The sequence below is a fragment of the Marmota flaviventris genome, chromosome 18 (assembly GCF_047511675.1).
Source record: "Marmota flaviventris isolate mMarFla1 chromosome 18, mMarFla1.hap1, whole genome shotgun sequence".
In the NCBI taxonomy this organism is placed as follows: Eukaryota; Metazoa; Chordata; class Mammalia; order Rodentia; family Sciuridae; genus Marmota; species Marmota flaviventris.
In genome coordinates, this window is record NC_092515.1 from 5,793,574 (window position 1) to 5,814,781 (window position 21,208).

A 21,208-nucleotide genomic window follows, 5' to 3' on the forward strand; every position below is an offset into this window, starting at 1 on the left:
GCAGCTGGAGCAGGACAGCACAAGCACCAGGGGCTGTGGAGACAGCTCTGTGGGCACAAGGGGACCTCACAGACACTGCCTGGGGGGACTCAAGCTGGAACCGACCATCAGGACCCCACAGTGGAAACATCTGTGGGTGTGACATGGCAGGGGTGTCCCCTTGGTGGAGCCAGGGAGTGGAACCCTCTTGTCAGGGGCTGCCCCAGGGACCAGAGGAAACAGGTCAGCACCTGGCAGGAGGGGTGGCCACCCAGCCCCCAGGGAGGGGCAGGCTGGGGCCAGACACCTGGCCCCCTGAGCAGAGAGCCTGGCAGAGATGCCCACCCAGAGGTGGAGGGGCAACGGAGGCAGGCGGGGCCCCACAGGCCTGGCAGTGGGAAGGAGTGGACCCTCAGGGTCTCACCTGTGGGAGAGGAGACCCAACTGGGGCCTCCAGGGTCCCAGGGAGCCAGGGCTCATGAAATTGGACCTCGTTCCCCCAGAGACCACAAAGAACCACATAGGAAAAGGCCTTAATTTTATTAACGCCCCGCGGGGGGCCTCCAGGTCACCAGACCTCAGGGCCAGGGGGGCCAAAGCGCCGCAGCAGCTGCTCCTGATCCTCCAAGTCCTTCCGCACCTTCTTGCGCATGTAGAAGATGGGGCAGTCCCGGCTGCGGAGGTGGGTGTGGTCAGCTGGGTGGCCCAGCCAGAACCCAGCCCAGGATTGGGGCGGGGGTGGGGGGCCACAGGCAACCACCCCAGGGCTGTTCCCAGGACTTTGGCCCCCGCCTGCTGCCCCCTTCCTCTGGGGGCTGTTTGCTCAGTGGCATGGGGGGAGCCGATAACAGCGGGTGCCTGGCAAGGCTTGGGTGGCTGTATATCACCTGTCACCTGGCGTGGGAACCCACCCCGCCCATTTGTTCCCTGGGGAAAGCCCAGCCCCACCCTGGGGGAGGGAGGTGGATTGGGAAGATGGCCATTTCCAGGGGCCAGCACCAGGACCCTGTCCCACTAAGGCCCAGAGGCGATGCAGTGACAGGGAGTCAGGAGTTTGGTCCCTGTGCCACAGGCTGGGAGCAGAGGGCCGAGTGCACACCTGGTGCAGATGACGTCCTCGTGCAGGCTGCCCTGACAGCGCTGGCACTGGGTCCAGAGGCGGGAGAAGCGCTCCTCCAGAGCGTTCAGGTGGGACACCTGGGGATGGCAGGGGCTGAGTAGGGCAGCCCAGCCCCTCTGCTCCCGCCCCCAGGCTCTGTCCCTTACCTCTTTCTGATACAGCTCTGACTCCCGGGATTGGCAGAATTTGCACACGGCTCCTGGTGGGGGGGTTGGGTCAGCACAGGGGTGCTGGCACTGAGCCAGGGCCCAGGCCACCCCATTCCTGTCCCTTCCCCACCCGCTGCCCATCCCGGTTTGTGAAAGTCCCCGGAGGCTGGAGAACAACGGAAGGAGTGTGTGGGGAAAACTCCCCTGGGGAACTCCCAGGGTGCGGGTGAGGACCCTCGGGTGGGGGTGCAGGCAGAGGGGAGCCCCCGACTCAGGGCCAAGGTGTGTTGACCACCTTGCATCAGGGACAGGGGCTGGGGTCTCACCCTGGTGGTTGAGCACCGTGCGGCAGCCGATGCAGCAGCTGCGGCGCTGGGCGAAGGCCAGGAGCCCACCCACCTTGCCCGTGAGCACCGTCTTGCAGCGCGTGTGGTCACCCCCTGTGGGAGGGGAGGTCGTGAGGCGAGGTCAGGCAGCTGTGCCCGTTGGTGCCTTCCACTTCCCAAGCCCCTGGCTCTTACGCAGTAGCACGGCCTCTGCGCGGCCCTCGCCCAGGATGGGCTCAAAGATGCGCAGGAGGGGCTTGGCCAGCTGCTGCTCCAGGTAGTACTGCGTGTCGATGGGCAGGCTGTGCTCCAGCACGAAGAGGGGGTCCTGCGGGAGGCCACATGGCAGCGTGTGGGCCCCTGAGGGCTCATCTGGTCAGGGGGCAGTGGCGAGGGGCACCACCCTGGAGGCGTAGCGAGGCTGAGCAGGACTGGAATGGGGTCAGAAGTCACAGAAGAGGCCTGCTCTGTGAACCCATGCTGGAAGCCACAGGTGGGGCCCTCTGGTCACCAAGGAAGTGCCAGAGTTCAGGGGAGGAGGCAAAGCTGTGGAAGGGGTCACAGGAGTCAGGGGCCATGGGCTGAAAGCTGGGTCAGCACACTTCTTTGTGGGAAGCGGGTGGTGATGAATTAAGGGAGTCAGGGCTGAGCAGAACCAGGGAGACAGAAACCACGGGGGAGCCAGCCAGGAGCGCAGGGGACCCCTTTCTGCAGGAGGCAGGGGAGGGGCAGGATGACTAGGCACACTGCAGCGCCTGAGACACTGGGAGCAAAGCCTCCTGGAACTGTGTCCCAGGGGCGTATGGGGGTGTTCTCAGGGCCCATGGGGCCCGCCCATCTTGGAAAGCAGAAGTGAGAGCCGCAGAACCGGGAGGCAGCAGGCAGCCCAGGTGGGCCTGACCTCGGACTTCATGTAGGCAGCCACGCCCTTGGCAGCTCCGATGATCACGTAGGGGACACGGTCGCCCAGGCTGGGTGCACTCCCGGGGTCGCGCTTCCTCATCCTGTGGGGAGACCAAGGTGGCGGGCGGGTGAGGGTGGGGGGTGTGCAGGAAGTGGTGGGCCCAGCTGGCAGGAGGGGCTATTTCTGGACGCCCAGCCACCCAGCAGACCTCTCGGCCAGCTCCACGTGGGCCTGCTTGCCAGCGTAGTCGGCTGCGGCGCGGGTCAGCTCCTTGGTGATGACCAACTGGGAGATGTCGATGCGGTTACACAGCAGGTCTGAGATGACGTCCTTTGCGTGGGCCACAGCGCCCTCGGGGTCTCTGGGGGTAGGGTGGGCCAGACAGGCAGGTGTCACCAGTGGCAGATTCAGACTGGAGCCAGTGAAGGCACCAGGATGGGCTCTGTGGGCTGAGACTCAGGGCAGGGAGGGGCCAGACCAGAGACCACGAGTGGCAAGGCAGGTGTCACTCAGCCGTGCAAGCCTGTGCACCAGAGGAGAGCTGAGCCCGACACTCAGGTTCCCAGGGGACAGGAGGACAGGGAGCTGGAACCTTGGGTCTAAGGGAGGAGGCTGGGGTCTGGGTAGTCCACATACCTGTCCACAAGCAAGCGGCGCAATGAGGCAGTGACCAGGTTGGCCACGAGGGGGCAGTTGTCCCTGCGCACAGCCTCCAGGCCCTTGCAGTCCATGCGGTCATGGGCATCTGGGCGGGAAGAGAAGAGCAGGCCAGCGTAGCGCTTCTTGCTGATAAGCAGGTAGGGGAAGTAGACCTGGGAGAGACCCATGGCAGAGACCCCTGAGACTGGGGACGCCCACAGTTCTGAGGCTCCTCCCAGAAAAAGGACAGGCAGGGCAGGGCCTGAGGCACAGGCTCCAGGAAGCCAGAGCCCGATGCGGTGGAGCCCAGGGTTGATTCTGAGCACCCTCAACATCCCAGAAACCCCCAATGTGAAACAGTGGGATAGGTCGAGAGGTGGCCCCTGAAACATGGAATCCAAGCAGGGGTACAACAAGGTGTCCCCTCAAAGGGAGAAGAGACCAAGTCCAGATAACAGAGTCCCTCTCAACAAGAAGCTCCATATTAGTCAATGTTTGAGCCGTGGGGGAAAGGACAGTGTGAGGACTCCAAGTCACACAGTAGGTGCACCCTGGAGCTGGGGACACCAGACAGTGGTACAGACACAGGTGGACCTCCCAAGGACCACCACTATATCTGACAGATACTGGGAATCCCCCAAATCAGGTACACTGTGACAAGATTTTTTTTCTTTTTGTAGTAATTGGGATGGAACCCAGGGCCTTACTTGCGTGCCAGGCAGACACCCTACCGCCAAGCCACACCCCTAGCCCATGACCAGGTTTTCAACACACGAATGCTATATTGTATAACAAAGGCCCAGGCCTGGCAGTTCCAAAGCTCAGACCACATTCAGGAGAAACCAGGTAGCAAAGCACTCGATACTGGGTTTATGGTATGTGGAACAGTCTGATGAGGTTCCCCAAGACAAGAGGCCCGAGCAGCACCAGGGCACACCAAGCTGTGCACTCTTAGCTTTGTAGGCACCCTGAGAATCAGAGATGCTGAGCCAGGCAAAACCCACTGAGTGGAGTGCAGGGGGTTCCATGTACCTTCTCAAACTCAAGCCGGATGGGTGGTGGGAAGTGACCGGATACCCAGTTTGCAGCCTCCCGTCCCAGGGCCATCGCCTCAGCCACAGAGGAGACACCGAACCGGCACATGACTGAGTCAGTGTCACCATACACCACCTGGGAAAAGGTGAGAGGGAGGATGCTTTCTGCCAACCAGGGGCCGGGCCCAGCTCCCCCAAAGCCCACCTGCCCCCAGGTGTGGGTGGGCAGGCCAGTTCCTGACCTTGGCATCTGAACTGTAACCATTCTCCACCGTGTACTTGGACTCAACCAGTTGCTTGGTTTTCTCAATCATCTGACGCCCAAATCCAGTGACACTCTGTGGGGTACAGAACCAGGCAGGTGAAGGCCCAGAAGCTACATGCAGTGGACACTGGTTGGAAAGGGATCCTGCCTCTGCCATTTCCCAGTGGCGTGGGCTTGGGTGAGCCCCTCTGATTCCCTGAGCCTTGGTTTCCAAATCTGCAACCTGGGTTACTACAGTGTCCCTCAACAATATGCTAGAAATACTTGGGCTCCCCAGTTCAGAGTTCTGGGCATGGACAGGAACTGACTATGCCCAAGGACAGACAGAAAGGCTGGAATCTGAAGAGGTTACAACTCAGTGCTTCTCTGACACTGATACTGCCAGTCACCTCCTGAAAGCCAGCAGTGCCACCCCCCTGTGCATGCTATCAGGGCACCCCAAGCTATGCATTCTTAGCTTTGCAGGCACCCTGAGAATCAGAGACGCTGAGCTTGGCAAAACCCCCCGTTGGCATCTCACATCAGGCAACGACCTTTCTACCTGTCTTATTTTACAGACCCCTGAAACTGGACCAAGGAGAGAGGATTTTTTTGTTTTTGTTTGTATGGATCCAATCAGATAATTTTTTCCTCCCAAGTAGCTTACAGGTGTGTACCAATGTGCTGACAACCTGCATCTTTTTAAAAATATCTACCTTTACTACTTACTTTAATATTTTTTATTTTAGTATTTATTGTATTTTAATATTTATTATAAATATATTTTTTTAATTTTTAGGTGGTGCTGAGGATCAAACCCAGGGCCTTGCACATGCTAGGTAAATGCTCTACTATTGAGCCACAACCCCAGCCTTGCATCTTTTAATTAGAGCACTTAATCCATTTATACTTAGTGTAATTACTTATGTATTTATACTTAAAGCTGCAATTATACTATTTGCCTGTTACTAGTTCTATCTGCTCCATGTTCCTTTTTCCCCCCTCTTTTTTTGGAGTGAATTACTACTTTATTGTTATTCTATCCCCTGCCCTTATGTGCTTGAGACAAAAGAGTCCAGGGCTGGGGCTAGGGCTCGGTAGTAGTGCACTTGCCTGGCATGTATGAGGCACTGGGTTTGATTCTCAGCACCACATATAAATAAATAAAGGTCTATCAACAACTGAAAAACAAAAAGCCAAAAGAGAGTGAAGGAGGTGAGAGAAAAGACAGAGACAGGGTCAGTGACAGGCAGCTGAGGAAGGCTGGTGTCCTCCTGTTCTCGCCTCTGCTTTGGGATGCAGCTTGTTGTCCCAACACTCACCCTTTCCCACCAGGGAGGCACCTGGGGATTGAAAGGCCAAAGAGGGAGCAGGGGTGGCACAGAGTAAGGGGGTCACGGACCAAGGGAAGGTCTTGCTCTGGCTTGGCCCTGGGAGAGGACCTCCAAGTACTTGGATTGTCCTGCCTGTTAAGAGTGGCTTTGTTCACATGAGATCTTCAGCCACACCAGGCAGTTCATAAAACAAGGCCTTGGTCAGGGTCTTGGGCCACACAGTGTGACTTCAGGGTAGGAAAATCTGGAGACTGAACAATAACTAAGGTCAGTCACAGGGGTGGCTTCAGCCACCCTTTTACAGTGACCCCTGTAAAACTCCTGGACACCAAGGCTCTGGTGAACCTCCCTGGTTGAATGCTCCATGAGTTGTCACATGCCACTGCTGGGAGGACAGCTATGCTCCATGCTTGGTCCCTCCCAGGTCCTATCCCACAAACCACCTTCCCTAGCTGGTTTTACAATGTAGCCTTTTGCTATATTAAATCACAACCCTAAGTAAACAACCATTCTGAGTGGGAGTACTTCCAACCAGTCAGTGAATCTTCCAGCCAGTAGTCTTGGGGGCCCCAGAACTGCAGATGGGCATCAGTGTGCTCAGGCTCCCCGACCTGGGTTCCTCTGGCCAGCATTCCCACCAAGCCTTCCGTTCAACCCTATGAAGCCTCACGGGCTGCCAGGGACAGAGGGAGGTCCTCATGGCCAGAGACAACCAAGAGAGGAAAACGTCATCCAGAATGTGCTACAGTCCCCAAAGCCCAGGGCGGGCTGAATAGGAGGTCCCTTCTGAGGCTCTCTTGGGCACAGACTCCAGCTTGGCAGACTCAGGCCCTCTGAGGTGTCTCTGAGAATGTTCTGTCCGAGCAGCAGCACTGCCTTGGGTCAGCAGCCAGGCTGGGCTGCTGAGGGAGATGGGGCTTCTCAGCTGTGATCCTGCTCAGAGCTGGCGTTGGTTAAGCCTTATCACTAGGGTCTTCACAGTCAGAGCAGAGGAAGACCTGTGCCTGGTCTGACTGTGACTGAGGTCAAGTGGCCCCGCTGAAGTCACAGCAAATCCAGGCCGGCTATGCTGCTGCGTATCCCCCAGCCTTCCCCCAGTCCCTGAGCAGACATGGCCCTGTCCCCCCATCAGGAAAGCAATCTGCCCTACTCCCTCTCCCCCTTGCAGAGACCCGGGAAGTGGGCTGACGGGTAGAATGTGGGGGCAGTGGGTTCTGTCAGGTGATCCTGTGGCACCTGGAGAAAATGGGCAAAGCTGCTTCCCTCCCTCAGGTCACCTGGCTTCCAGCTGGGCATCCTGAGTGCCCCTGCCTGGCCTCACATCCCTCTGCAGAGCCCTCAGCACCACTGCATCCTAAACATTTCATCGTGGTCCACGTCCCTACTAGGCTCAGTGAACTGCATAGAACAGGAGTCCTCATGTTTTGCTACTGTCCTTCAAGGCACAGAGCAGAGCCCAGCTCCCAGCACATGCTCGACAGGAACCAGCTGCTCAAGCCACACTGGTCCCCTCTCCAAAGGCCAGCAGATGGGGCAAGTAGGCCCTGACCTCCCAGTCAGCTCCTACCCACAGAGCTCTGCTTTCCCTCTGCAGCGTCCACCTGCCACCCACTCCTGTCTGCCAGGGGCCTACAGGCTCACCTGTGAGATCTCCAAGCATGGTAGCTTGCCCACCTGGGCACCAGTGAAGCCATATACGGAGTTGGCGCTCACCTTCAGCGCCAGCTGCCGCCCATCAAGGACCTGCCGCCGCAGGGGATCTGTCTCCTGGGCCAACTCTGCCTTGGCCCTAGGATGGGACAGGGTTGAAGGCTATTCAGGTAGTGCCCCAGGTCTCGGGGGGAGACCAGAGGCCTAGCGAGGGCCCCAGGCCTGCACACTGTTCAGGGTGCCTTTCTTATGGGGGTGCCATGTACTGCAGAGGAGCCTGACCCACAGGCAAAGGGTCCTGCCTGGAGATGGTGCATGCACAGCCACAGGTGACTGCAGACAGGCCATCCTGTGGGGAGGGGTGAGGTAGTGAGGAGCAGGGATTGCTGAACTCCCCTTGCAAGTCTGAACTCTGAACAAGGGTGGGAGGGGGCTAGGGAGACCACCTCTTCCGGGCACTGAGCAGGTTCTCCAGGATCTGAGGCAACAGCCCCTTGCGCACAGATGTCTTCACAAACTCGTCCCCGGTGGGTGTCCTGATGAACTGGTCTGCGGTCAGGCTGGTGGGAAGACAGTGAGCTTCTTCAGGATGTGAGTGCCTCAGGCTCTCAAGTTCCGCCAGCTCTTGTGGTTCCCTTTCCCTGTGCACAACTACTGGGCCTGCCTGTCTCCCCCACAGACTGACCCCTAAGGCAGGGCCCAGGCCACCTGGGCAGATACGTGCTGAATGTGGGGCCATACCCCAGTTTCTGGGCAGCCCCGGGCCGCAGAAGCGTGGTGTAGCACAGGTTGTGGGCCATCATAATGGACGGGTACAGCGAGGAGAAGTCGAGCGTAGCGATGGGAACATCGTAGTACCTGAGTGGCCACAGGAGAGGTCAGGGCCAGGAGCCACCATTTCGTGCCCTCCCCTGGTCTTGGGGCCTCACCCTTTGAGGGGCTCGATGACTGTGGCTCCCGTGTAGTCCTCGCCGCCCTCTGTTTTCACCACGGGCATCAGCAGCCCCTCACGCATGGCCTGGGGAGAGACTGGGTGAGTGACCACCATGGGTGCATCTGGCAGGGCCCCTCAGCAGAGACGGGTGCAGATGGGCCTGCCCTAAGCCACTGACCTGCCGCAGCAGCTGGGACACGACCTTGACCTGCTGGCCACGGCTAAGCAGGTAACTGAGGGGCACACCGGTGACTCTTGCCATCTCCACAGAGTTCACCAGCACCATGAGCCGCTCGAGCAGCCGCAGAGGCAGGAAGGCGTCCTTGAGGCAGTAGACGGCCAGGCGGCGGCGGGTCTGGTCATTCCCGTTCTGGGGTCAGCACCACGGGGTCGGGTCAGGGGCAGTGTGGCAGATGGAGCCAGGGGAGGACAGTGCATGGTGGCTGGGGTGGTGGGGTGGAGTGAGGGGGTGTGGGGAGTCACAGGATCTGAGGGAGGGGCAGCCTGAGGAGCTGGCATGAACGAGATCAGGGCAGGAGTGAGCAGGCCAAAGATTCCAATGACGCAGATCATGGGAGTGGGAAAGATCAGGGGAAGGTGAGTGGCAGGCCGAGGCCAGAGTGGATGGGCAAAATCAGAGGTTGGGCCAGAAGTCCAGGTGAGACCAGAAGTCAGTGGGGTGGACGAGGCCAGGGCAGGCCTGGTGGAGGGTGGAGTGGGACGGGCACCTGTAGGTCGGTGATGATGCTGTGCTGCACATCCTCCTTCTGCTCACCCAGGAAGTGGAAGCTCACAGCATTGAGTGTGTAAGAGCGGAGCTTATACTCCCGAAGCAGCACCTGGGGTGGGCAAGCACGGCTTGGGCGCAGGTCTGGGCAGTGGTGTCCTGAGCCTAGAACCTGCCCAGCCAGGCCATACCTGCAGCATGTCCATCTGCACACGGCCCACCATGCTGACCACCTTGCTCTCTCGCCGGCCCATCTGCTTTGACTGGAATGATGAGTCCCGGATGTTGGAGCGGAGTCCGGCCACACGGCCCAGGAAAGGGAAGGCCTGCACCTGTAAGGGTAGATGATGGCCACACAGCCAGGATGACATCCCAGTGGGGGGCAGGTTAGCCCCTGCCCAGGGCCCAGGCCCTACCAGGCACAGCAGATGGAGACTAGCCACAACCCTACACGTGATGTGAGGTGCTGGGAGCAGGGGCAGCTCTTGGTGCACAGACTCAAGGGCTGGGGGGATTGAAGGTGGGAAGGATACAGGGATGGGGGAGCTGTGGCTGGACTGACATAGACAGCAGGGTCCTGATGGGCTATGGGCAGGGAGATGCCCAGGGCTGCACCAGCTGAGGAGAAGGGATCTCTGGGGGATGCTGACTGCTCTGGGGGAGTGGGCAGGGCCTGGGGGCAGCCAGAAGGGGGCAAGGCAGGAGGCGCCTAGAGAGCCCAGCTGGAGAGGTGGAATGAGCAGGGATGGAAAGGGGTCCTCTCAAGCTGCTGGGGCACACATGGAGAAGACTGAGGCACTGAGGGAGCACGGAGAGCAGCGGCCTGGCTGCCAAGGCCAGGGTCAGGGCTAGACTTGCTGGTGTGGCTGGGGGCCCCTGAGTCTGTTCTGTTGTGTTTTCATTACCAATTGGCCAAACATACAGGAAAATTAAAAAGTAACACATTACACCTCATTAAAGGTTAGTTATGTCCCCCTAAAAGCCCTAACCTCCAGTGCTTCAGAACATGATCTCACTTGGAAACACAAATCTGCAAATGGATTAAGATGAGGTCCTCAGAGGGGGGGACCTTAATCCAATATGACCATGTCCTTTGAAAAGGGCAAATGTACACCCAGAGACACACAGAGGAAGGGCGATGTGCAGACCCAGGGAGGAGCAGGCCCCCGCAAGCTAAGGCCTGGGGAGATGCTTCCTCCGGCCCCAGAGGGACCAGCCCCCTCCCCACTTCACGCCTTGGTCTTCAAGCTCTGGAACTTCAGGGAGATCCCTTTCGGTGGCTTCGAGCCACCCAGCCTAAGAGTCTTCATCCCAGCAGCTAGGACACAGGGCTCTCACACCGCATCTACAGCCCCATCTGACTCAACAGTATCTGGTCTTGCATGGACTTGGTATGCTCCCCCTTTCCTTCCTATTATTCTTTTGCTCCCCTTATTCTTTTCCTCCTTCCCTGTTAACATGTTTGGCTCCTGAGCCCCTGCCTGCCGCTCTCTGCAGCTCTGAACAGCGGCCACTTCCTTGCTTATCTTCAACGCTCGCCTTGCCTTGGCCTGAAGCCACAGTAGCCTCTTTGAGCAGGGCAGGGCCAGGCCCAGTGTGTCCTGAATCACTGGGGATGACAGGCTGCAGGTATACAGGGCAAGGCCCTTACCTTGAGGGTTTGGGCCCGGGAGATGAGGTAGGGGAGGTCGAAGTTCTGAATGTTGTAGCCGGTGATTACATCGGGGTCCACGGCACGGACAAATGCAGACCAGGCCTGGAGCAGAAGCACAAGGGGTAAGCTTCAAATGCCACTGCTCCCGGAATATTTCAGAAGACCCCCGGCACTTCTGAAAACATCAAAGAACCCAGAGGAGAAGTATTTAGGCCAAGCATGCAAACTTCAGAACATAGCTGTCTCCATGCCCAGGGGCTTATCCACCACAGCCTGGGATGGGGGTGCTGAGAAAGTATCAGGGCACAAAATGAGAGCCACCTGGAGAAGCTCCTCTTCCTGCTCGTAGCTCTGCACCCTGGCACCCAGGATAGGAGCACAGGGCCGCAGGGTGAGCGCCAGACGCAGGAAGGGCTCTGGCTCACCCCAGCGCAGGCCCAGAGAGCAAATCTGGATCACGGGGTCCCGCTCAGGCTCAGGGAAGATGCCTGAGGAAAGACGAGAGGGAAGAGGGGATGCAGGGGACCTGACTCCTGCCTCTCCTCCCAACACAAAGAGGGTGCTGCACCTCCACATTTCCCCCAGAACACCCACACCTCTGTCCCCATGGCCTGCAAGGTTCATGCACTTCCCCCGCCCCTGCTCACTCCATGCCAACCACACTGGCTGGCAAAGTCCTGCTCCACCCTCCACCAGTCAGAGCTTGGCACACCACTGACATCCAGATGGGTGAGGAGCCAAGCCCTGGGGACAGACCTTTGCGACCAGCACACTCAATGTCGAAGCTGAGCACACGCAGGGGTGCAATGCGCTGCCATGGCCCTTCTGGGGGGTGACTGACCACATCTGACCACAGCACATCTGCCTCCAGCTGACACAGTGTAACCTGTGGGGTGGGGAATGTCAGTGGCAGCAGGGCCCTGGCTTCCTCTCCCCCGGGGAGCCACGTACCTTCTCCTCTGGCCTCAGGACGTATTTCCCAGCTTGGAGTTCCAGCCAGTTGCAGCCAACGATGTCCGCATCCACCATGAACCTAGAGGGGATGGAGGGTCAGTGGGCAGAGGCTGGCTGAGGGCGTGTGGGAGTGAGACTGGGGGCAGAGGGAAGAGGGAGACAGGAGCATTACCGGATCTCAAAGTCCACGTTGGCCTCATAGGGCACAAAGCTGGGGGTGCCGAGGCCTGCCACCCGGATGCCCTGTTCCAGAAGGCGACGGGCAGGAGCCACAAGGCGGGGCAGCGCCAAGGTGATGCGCAGGAATGGAGATGGGCCGTGGCCATGGTACCCGAACATGCCTGGGGAAAGAGGAGGCTGGGACCAATCCCTGGCCCCAACGCCCCCTGGTCCCCAGGTGACACTCACTTTCTCGAGAACACAGCTCCACGGCCAGCACGGCAGGCCCTGTGAGCTCCTTGCCCCCGCGCTGGTCCCGGCTGATGGCTGCATTCAGCTCCTTCTGTAGGTCGCCCAGGTGCTCGGCTCCAAAACCTGGTGTGGGGAGTCCAGTCAGAGGGGCCTCAAGACCAGGAGTGGAGACTCCCGGGTCAGGGGCCACTCACCAGGGGGTGCTGGGGTGTAGAAATAGGGTGCGAAGCCGTGGACATGGCAGCAGACAGAGAAGCCCTCATCCGTGACCCCAAAGGCACGGAGCACTGGCACAGTACCACGGGGCGGCACAGGCCGCCCTGGCAGGGGACGCGCTGGGCCTGGGGGTCACAGGGTAGGGAGGGTCCCTCAGGTTCCTCAAAGGTCTCTTCCCCAGATCCACACCCACAGCCCGTGTGCCCCACACGCCCGCTCTCCTGCCCACTCGCCCTTGGCAGCCCCCGCCCCATTCTCTGTCAATGTTGGAAGAGGTCCAGCCTTGGAACCAGGGCACAGAGGACATTGCTCGTAAAGAGCAAAACTGACCACTGGGGCCTAGGTGCAATGTCATGAGCACTAACGCATGGGTGGACATGGGATGCGGGCCAGTTCCATGCTACAAGCAGTTCCTTTGGGCTGCCACTGTCATCCCCCTGGCCACGGTAGCCCCTTGATCTGTCATTAAGACCATACATATAAATGGAACCAGCCACGACAGAACGTCTTGTCGGTCTCTTGCACTAGGCACAATGAGAGTACATGCCCCTCCTCACCTTCTCCTCCGGGCAGCACTCCTGCCAGCTGCCCCATCCCTCCCTCCCTCCCACCACCAGGTCACTGTGATGGGGACTGCCTGGGTCCACAGGTTGTGGCTGCCAGAGGGGCAGAGCCAGGGCCCCTTCCCACAGTCTACTTCTGCTCCCCCAACTCACCCACATAATGGTCAATCTCCAGTTGCTGGAAGATGAGGGGCTCTGTTTGAGGGTCCAGGGGAGGTGGGGCAGGCCGCACCCAGCGGGAATCTATGGCTTCAGAGAATTGCCCTGGATGGGGGTGGGGAAGCAGGGTTTGATGGTCTGCCCTTGGAAAGAAGTGCCTACCCCCCAGGCCAGCCCTTGGTTCCTCAATGGCCCAATTCATAGGATGTCAGGTGGAGGTGGTGATCTGAGTCAGGCAGGAGACTCAGGAGAGACTGGGGTCGAGGGTCAGAGTCAGAATGGAAGCTGTAAGCCACGAATGATGATCCTGGTGTGGGGTCAGAAGTCGCCCCTTTCGAGGACCCCAGGCGAGCCAGAGGTCAGTTCTGTGGCTGAGTCCAGAAGCAAGACTGCAGGGGCTCCCACTCCAAGCCTCACCACCCGCGGCCCCCTCTAGGGCCGGCTGCAGCTCCTCCTCCTCCTGCTCGCACAGCCGCTGTTCTGCCTCCAGCAGTGCCAGGTCCTCTTCAAACTGGGATGGTGGAGGCGCCTCCTCCTCATCCCACAGTCCCCTACGGGCCCGCTTCGGGGGCACCCCAGGACCCAGGCCTGACTGCCACTTGCCATCCATCCTGCCGAGAAGGGGGCGCTCGGTGGGTTTCTGACCAGACCCTCCTCCCCCTATCTTCTCCCCGCCTCCCAACCCCTACCCTGACCATGAGTCCTTTAGTATTCTGGAGTGGCCCAGGAGTAACCCAACTCCATCCCACACTCCAGACACTCAAGTACTTCTTAAGGCACCCCTTCTACCCCACCCATTTAACCCCTTCCTCACCTGCTCCAGCCCCCACATCCCCTTCCCTGTTTACCAGAGCCCTATCTCCCTGTCCCCCATCAGGATCCTTGGCTTATCCCTTAATTTCCTAGAAGCCCCTGTCCCTGATGCCCTCCTTACCCACCATCCCACGTGCCCTTCAGGTGAACAAGGAGCCTGTAGCTGTGCTCAGTGCCAGGAAGGGCCTGAAGGCACATCCGACCATGTCCCTTCCCTGCCTGAGGTTCACACAAACACAGGACACCACACTGTGGCCGATTCCTGCTGTGATTCACGGCCAAATTCCCCCTTTCCAGGTGAGGCAGTTTCGCCCACAGTACCCTGTGCCCTTCCCCCAGAGGCTCCATGCTCCTGTGCGAGAAAGCTTGCCTGTCACTCTCTGGCTCCCTCTGCAGCATGCACACGCCTCACCATTCCCTCTCCCCTGCATCGGAGAGCTGGGTGCAGACACCACGTCCCCCACACTTGAGCAAGCAGCTCTAATAAGCTCTAATAAGGACATTCCCTTAAACAAGCACAGTGCAAGGATCAGGCCAAAGACACTTAACAGTGACTCAGGAAAACAACCAAATAGTGTTTCTTAATTTCTCCAATTGTCCCCCAAGTGTTCTTTACAGCAACCCTCCTGACCCAGGAGCCTCATGGCGACTGCTCTTTATGTTTTTTGTATTATTTTTCTTTTCTTTTTTGTGCTACTGAGGTTGAACCTTTACCACTCTGAGACACCCAGCCCCACCCCTGTTCTCTGCAGTACTGGGGATTGAACTCAGTGAGCTCTATCAGGAAGCTGCATCCCCAGCCCCCCTTTTTTATTTATTTACTTTGGGGAGTACTGGAGGTTAAGCTCAGGGGCACTCAACCTCAGAGCCACATCCCCAGCCCTATTTTATATTTTATTTAGAGGCAGGGTGTCACTGAGTTGCTTAGTGCCTCACGGTTGCTGAGACTGGCTCTGAACTCGTGATCCTCCTGCCTCAGCCTCCTGAGCTGCCAGCCCTTTATTTTTGATTCTGAGAAAGAGTTTCACTAAGTTGCCCAGGTTGGCCTTGAACTTGTGATCCTCCTGCTTTAGACCCTTGAATTGCTAGGGTCACAAGTGTACTCCTTTGCGCTCAGCTTAGTCCAGACCTTATCAAAGAAAGGCTGCAAGATGCTGAACTGCCAGAGGATCTGTGAGGGCAGGTGTGTGGGCGTGGCACACAGAGGAGCAGGTGACTGAGAAACACAGAGGAGACAATCTCAAATACAAACCGTGTATGTGGCGGTGTAGCTCAGGGACAGAGTGAGCTCACCACCAGCACTGCAAAAAACAAAACTAAACATGCTGCGGGAGAAGCCAGACACAGAGCGTGTGTGCTTGGGGAACAGGGACTGACAGGGTGTGGGACTTCTGAAAGTGACGGAATGTTCTGAAACTAGACAGAGGTGCTGGATGAACTATAGAGTGAATGTCATCAAACGCTGAAGAGTTGTTCACTTTACAAGGTTGACTTCATCTCAGTACCAGAGGAAAGTCCACACCATGTGATGCCATTTATGTGTAGAACAGACACACTGGTCTATGGTACTAGAAATCAGACTAGTGGCTGCTTCTAAGATGGGAGGGATTGACAAAGAAGGGGTACAAGAAAATTTCCTGGGATGACGGAAACATACTGTACATCAAACTGCACACCTGGGACCTGTGCATTTCACTAAGCGTAAATTACAGTTCAATTACAAATTACAAACATAAAGGTGATTCCATATCTTTGGATTTATGCTGCAGATATATTATCACGTCTGAAAAAACTGCATTTACAAGGTTATTTCCGGCAGCATTGTTTGAAATCCCAAAAGACTGGAAACCACCTAAATGCCCGCCCCTGGAGAACTGTCCAAATAAATTACATTAATTCTACTCCAAGGAATACTATGCAGCTCTATAAAGGGAGGAGGAAGCTCTCCAGTGCTGATAGGGAAGGCGCTCAAAGAGGTATTGTTCAGTAGACAAAGCAAGGTACAGAAAGTGAACTTTGACTTTCATGTTTTGCATTAAAAAAAAAAAAAAAGATATTGAAGAAAAAAATGTTTGCCCTAATACTAGTCACTGGGTAACAATCAAACAAATCCCAAGTGGAGGCTGGCCACAGCTGGTCTGGATCTTTAAAACTGTCATTGCCATAAAAGAAAAAGAAAAATCCACCGTGATGACAAAATGCCATGTGTGAGCCCAGATGTGACCCTGGAGTGAAAGATCAAAACCAGCTCTGAAGGATGTAACTGGGACAACTGGGATTCGATGACAGAATAAACCAGCTCATGTTAAACTGCCCAAGTGCGGTAGCTATACCATACTTGTGCAGTGGGCATCCCAGTTCCTGGGGCATCCCTGCTGGAGTTTTTGGAGGAAGAAACATCATGATCACAACTTTCAAATGGTTCAGCAAAAAAGAAAGAAAGGAATACATGTCCATGTGCTTAAGACAAAACACCCCAGGCGGGGCTGGGGTTGTGTCTCAGAGGTAGAACGCTCGCCTAGCATGTACGAGGCCCTGGGTTCGATCCTCAGCATCACATATAAATAAAGGTATTGTGTGCAACTACAACTAAAAAATAAATAAATATTAAAAACACACACACACACACCAGGCCTCGCTAATCATCAATGAACAGGCAGAGGGGAATGGTACCCTGTTCATGATACTCAATAGGCAACTTCTCTGCAGGTTTGAAATTTTTCAAAATAGTAAGCTTGGGGGGGGGGGGGGGGCGCGACACATAAAAGAGTAACACTGTTTAACAAGGGTATCACTGTTTAACAAGATGGGTGGTAGAAAACATGTGTCCCTAATGCATCACTCTGGTAGTGCTGGTTTCCAGGGGCAGAATGGACAGATGGCTTTCTGAAGTGCTTTATTCAGATATTAATCCAGACACCATGCAACCCACCTGCAAGTACCTTCAGTGGTCGTGAGAGTATTTACAGATGTGCAACATCTCCACAATTCGATTTAGAACACTTTCACCCCCACCAGGAGACAGACAGTGGCTTCAGCTATCACCCCCACTGAGCCGATGCCCCAGCCCTGGGGAACCACAAATCAACACTCTGTGGATCTGCCTCGTCTGGGCATGTCCTGTACGGAATCTTAGAACATCCTTCTTCCACTTGACATTTGCAAGGTCCATCCTGTTCAGTGCTTGGCTCTTCCGTGCCTGTTTTCCCTCTGCACAGACAGACCACGCTTTCTTTTTCTATCACCACTGATAAGCACTAGGAAGGAAAGCCCCTCACCAGGGTCTACCCCTCTCCCCAGCGCCGGCTTGGGACAAGCCCCTGGCAAACACTGCTCTTCCCCTCTCCAGGCCCTTCAGTAGCACGTGCTCAAAGGCAACCAACCGCAGTGATCAAACACCACCAAGGCTCACTGGGGCAGAAGCAAGTCTGAGTCTCCTTCTCTCAGTGACCTCATCCCATCTCACAAACTTGACAGCTGTTTTTTTTTTTTTAATTTTGTTTTTTTGAGGTGCCAGAGATGGAACCAGGGCCCCCACATGCTAGGCAAGTGCTCTGCCGCTAAGCCACGCCCCCAGCCCTCCTGGGCAGCTGCAGACTCTCCCCCATTGTGTCTCCAGCCTGGGACCTCTCTCCAAGCTGCCGACGGCCCTCCCAATGTCTCCACTGGGAGCTGAGAGCATGTCCTTCCAGGCATCCTGGACTCCAAAGGTAAACAAGCTGCTCTCTGCACCCCATGGTCTCCCCCAATTCAGCAAGTGGCATTTTCTATGAGGCCAAGACCTTGGAGCCACCAGGACTTTTTTCTCCCCCCAACACACACACACTCCACTGCAAACTCTGCCCATCTGGCCGTCTACCAGATGCAAGCCCAACGGCTCCCGGGCCTCTTTTCTTTTGTGCACTGCTGCTGTCTGCCTCCCTCTGCTGGAAGGTGAGCTCAGCGCAGGCAGAAAGGGCCAGTGTGGCAGAGTTCCCCAGGAGCCTCTAAGGGTGTGTGGCACAGAGTGCTCTGGAGAAACAAGAATTGGATGAATGGCCCCTCTGGGCCTCCCCCATCCCCCGCTGCCAGGGTATTCTCCACAGGCAGGAGGATTCTGCACCACAGACAGGACCATCCTCTCTCTCTGCTCAGACCCCACCTCCCACCCTTTCCCTCTGACTCAAGTGGCTCCAGCGACTAGGCTTGTGGCTTTGTAACCACCAGCTGCAGCCCAAGCTTAGGACCTGGCACAGGTGGTTCCCACCCAAGCTCTTCCCCAGGCATCTGTCCCCTGGCCCCCCCTTCGCGCCTCTGCTCCGGCTGCTTCTCAGCAACTTCTGCTAGCTGGGCAGCTGCCCTCCTGTCCGCCCCCCAACCCCTCTCCTGCTGTTTTTTCTGGGTGGCGCTTACTTTCTAGTGTGCTGCACCCACCGGTTCTCAGAGTTTTCAGAATGGTCCCAAGAGCTTCGGGTAAGAGTTTGTAGGAAAAGCTCATTGTCAGGCTTCACCCAGACCTACAGAACCAGGACTTCTGTGGGGCTGTGTTGTGGTCATCTCGAGAAATTTTAGCTTATGAGTTCCTTGAAAAGAGATCAGGGTCTTGCCCATGTCAGGGTCCCCAACATTACAGGTCACTTCAAGATGTGAGTGTAGTCTCCTACCAAGTGTCCCCAACTTTGATGAGTCTCCCCTGAGCCACCAGATACTTAACTTGGCTCCCAAAGACCAGCACTGCCTCCCTCACCCCCAACTTCAGCATTTAGCACTGACTTTTTTTTCTTTTTCTGGGATACTAGGAATTGAACTCAGGGGCACAACCACTGAGCCACATCCCAGCCCTATTTTGTATTTTTTATTTTTATCTAGAGTTGCTTAGCACCTCACTTTTGCTGAGGCTGGCTTTGAACTTGATCCTCCTGCCTCAGCCTCCTGAGATGCTGGGCTTACAGGCAGCTCTGACTTTTGAGAGCTCACAGCACCCTGAATCGAGATCTCCTGCTCTCCCAACCAAACCGAATTATCACTGGCTCCCCAGTACCCTGCAAATGGTCTGCCCCAAGAGCAGGTGCTTGAAGGGCTGAAGAAGGTGCTGGCAGGAAAGGCCAGGCTTAGGAAAGGAACCCCTCTAAGGGACAGGAGAGGCCCAGGAGGAAGAAGTACAAGAAGGAGGGCGAAAGACAAGGTACAGATAGTGACATCATCTTTCCCTGCCTCCTCACTCTGCTAAGCTGTGTCCTTGATGGCACAACAAAGCTGCTTCTCCCTCAGCCTTCCCATCTAGACTGTTGCTCAAACCACAAACCCAGGAGTCTTCCTGGGCTCATCCTCTTCTTACCCACATGGTCCATCTATTCTCTCTGCCAGTCCTGTAGGCCTCAGACCCCCACTGCACCCTTATCTCCTAGTTTGGCTCTCCTCCCACTCTTATTCCTGATACAAGACAATCTCCAACTAGCAGCTGTTGAATTTTCCAAAATGCAGGCAGATTTTATTGTCCCATGCTCAAATCCTCCCATGGCTCCCCAGTGAACACAGAATAAAAGCTAAGCCCCAAACCAAGGCTTACAAGACCCTACCGGACCTAGTCCCCATCATGTTTCTGACTTCATCTGCATTTTGTATCTCTCCTGTTTCCTCACCTTCAGCTACAAATACACCAAGCTCCTTTCTACCTCAGGGACTTTTCACTTGCCAGTCCTTTGCCCAGATCTTTCCTTACCAGGCTGATTTATCTCAAACATAACTTTCCCGGTCAGGTTGATTCCGGGTCACTCTAGCTAGTGACGCCCCATCGTGATCACGTGAGCCTGTTTCATTTCTCCTCCTACAAGGCACCACTACCTGAAAGCATGGCTTTACTATCACTTCTTACACGTCTGTCGTCTGCCCTCCCCTGAGGTGAGGACCTTCTCAGACTTGGTGATGCTGCAGCCACTGCTCCTAAGATAGTGCTCTGAAAGCCGTTCTATCAACTTCTAGCGAATACGGGACCACACCGTGCTCACACGTGCACCAACCAAACCCCCAGCGCCTCGCGGGCCGCGGCCCCAACTCGCGATGCGCCCCTCGCAGATTCCCTGCAGCCGCACAGTCCAGCGCCGCCTGGAAGATCACTGGCCCCTGCCCCGCTTCCTCGCGCCCCCGAGTCAAGGGGGGTCCCTCCCGCCACCGCGTCCCACGCCACCTGTTAGTACACCCCCTCAAGACTCTTCCCGGCTCCTCGAGATCCCCTCCCTGCCTGGCAGGGATCCACAGATACCCTCTTACTTACTCACCCGCTTCAAACAGCGTTTCCCGCCACAGCGTACGGCGCCGTGACCCCTGACTCCGGCGCGCGCAGGCCCAGAGCCGCCGCGCGCCGAGCCGGGCCACGCCCCTGACCGCTCAGTGCGACCAAGGCCACGCCCAGCCAGGCAACTTGCCCCACCCCTTTCCCCCCAAGACGAGGCAAGCCACGCCCCTGGGCTCCGCTAGGGTGATGACTAACCCCGCCCCGTTGCAAATTCCCGACAACCCCACCCCTCATGACGTATAGGACCCGAGGCCACGCCCCTCCCGGCTGCGGCCGTCCCAGCTCGCGGGGTCGGCCTGGCCAGCTGCCCCGCCACCCCTACTACCCCTTCGGGCCTCCCGCCTTCGGGCGCCGTGCGTGCACACTCCTCTCCTAACCTGCCTCCCTCCGAGGTCGCCTCCCGGGAACTACCGAAGTGGACGCCGCCCTCACCGCAAAGGTTGGCCGTTATGGGTCGGCCCCGAGCCTGTTTCCCCATCTGCAAATAACTAGCGCAAGGTAGAGACACCTTTGGGGTGCCCAGCACAATACTTGGAATAAGGCAATTGCGTGTAACCACTCTCATTTCCATTGTCTCCTGCCCCCAATAAATGCACTTTTCCGGTTTCCTGTCGCTTCCTCTAAGCAGCCCTCCCCGTCGCCCCGGGCTCTCCACCAAGCCCACTGCCGTGTGAGAACTTCACAGCTTGCCCTGTGTGTGGTCCCTCAACTTGGAGGCCCAGCACCCAGGTTCTCATATTTTGGGTGCCCTCAAAGACATCGCCTTGGAAAGGCCTCCCCTTCCTCTCTCCAGCTCCCACTGTCCTGTGCTGCCGCCAAACCTCCTTGTCCCTCCCCTCTACCAGTCTCATCCACGTCCCATGTCTCAACTTTATTTTGTTCACTGTTTCCAGGCCAAAAATTGCTGGGCATGTCTAAGCTCTCCATCAGCACTTGGTGGATGAATGGTGCATACCTGGAAGGGGCAGCACAGTACCCACCCACCCACGAGGGGCCTTGGCAAATGCTTGTTGACTGGACAAAAGTCCCAACCCTTCACCAACTTAAATCTTATTTGTCCTTCAAAAGTGGTTCCAAAGCCAGGTGTAGTCAGAGACTTGGGAGACTGAGACAGGACTGAAAGC

The 21,208-nt window shown here is 56.9% G+C and overlaps 1 protein-coding gene across 3 annotated transcripts; it reads right to left on the bottom strand.

Moving 5' to 3' along the window:
* Positions 1–500: 500 nt before the first annotated feature.
* Positions 501–20,147, bottom strand: Pold1 (DNA polymerase delta 1, catalytic subunit). 3 transcript variants are annotated; one of them, XM_027920290.2, is made up of 28 exons: positions 20,068–20,147; positions 13,415–13,608; positions 12,992–13,102; positions 12,254–12,400; positions 12,057–12,182; positions 11,821–11,989; positions 11,646–11,727; positions 11,451–11,580; positions 11,016–11,182; positions 10,692–10,796; positions 9,232–9,372; positions 9,042–9,152; positions 8,492–8,683; positions 8,309–8,397; positions 8,121–8,237; positions 7,826–7,939; positions 7,666–7,728; positions 7,371–7,518; positions 4,394–4,489; positions 4,150–4,287; positions 3,115–3,290; positions 2,687–2,839; positions 2,476–2,578; positions 1,770–1,902; positions 1,575–1,688; positions 1,246–1,298; positions 1,079–1,176; positions 501–653 (listed from the first exon to the last, which is right to left on the bottom strand). In XM_027920290.2, exons 2-28 carry the CDS (start codon positions 13,605–13,607, stop codon positions 548–550), a joined length of 3,375 nt encoding a protein of 1,124 aa, XP_027776091.2. In that variant the 5' UTR covers position 13,608; positions 20,068–20,147; the 3' UTR covers positions 501–547. The 3 variants fall into 3 exon arrangements, with proteins under 3 accessions (XP_027776091.2, XP_027776092.2, XP_071460927.1); XM_027920291.2 differs by lacking the exon at positions 7,666–7,728; XM_071604826.1 differs by lacking the exons at positions 501–653; positions 1,079–1,176; positions 1,246–1,298; positions 1,575–1,688 and having other exon boundaries at positions 1,815–2,120.
* Between the last annotated feature and the right edge of the window lie 1,061 nt (positions 20,148–21,208).

What these genes read in the sequence shown, in the direction of transcription:
- Pold1 (XM_027920290.2), bottom strand. Translation starts at nt 13,607, where the DNA reads ATGGATGGCAAGTGGCAGTCAGGCCTGGGTCCTGGGGTGCCCCCGAAG. An exon ending in CAGAGCTGTATCAGAAAGAG is followed by an intron (nt 1,177 to 1,245) that starts GTAAGGGACAGA and finishes TGCCATCCCCAG; the next exon opens with GTGTCCCACCTGAACGCTCT. An exon ending in GAGGACGTCATCTGCACCAG is followed by an intron (nt 654 to 1,078) that starts GTGTGCACTCGG and finishes CCACCTCCGCAG; the next exon opens with CCGGGACTGCCCCATCTTCT.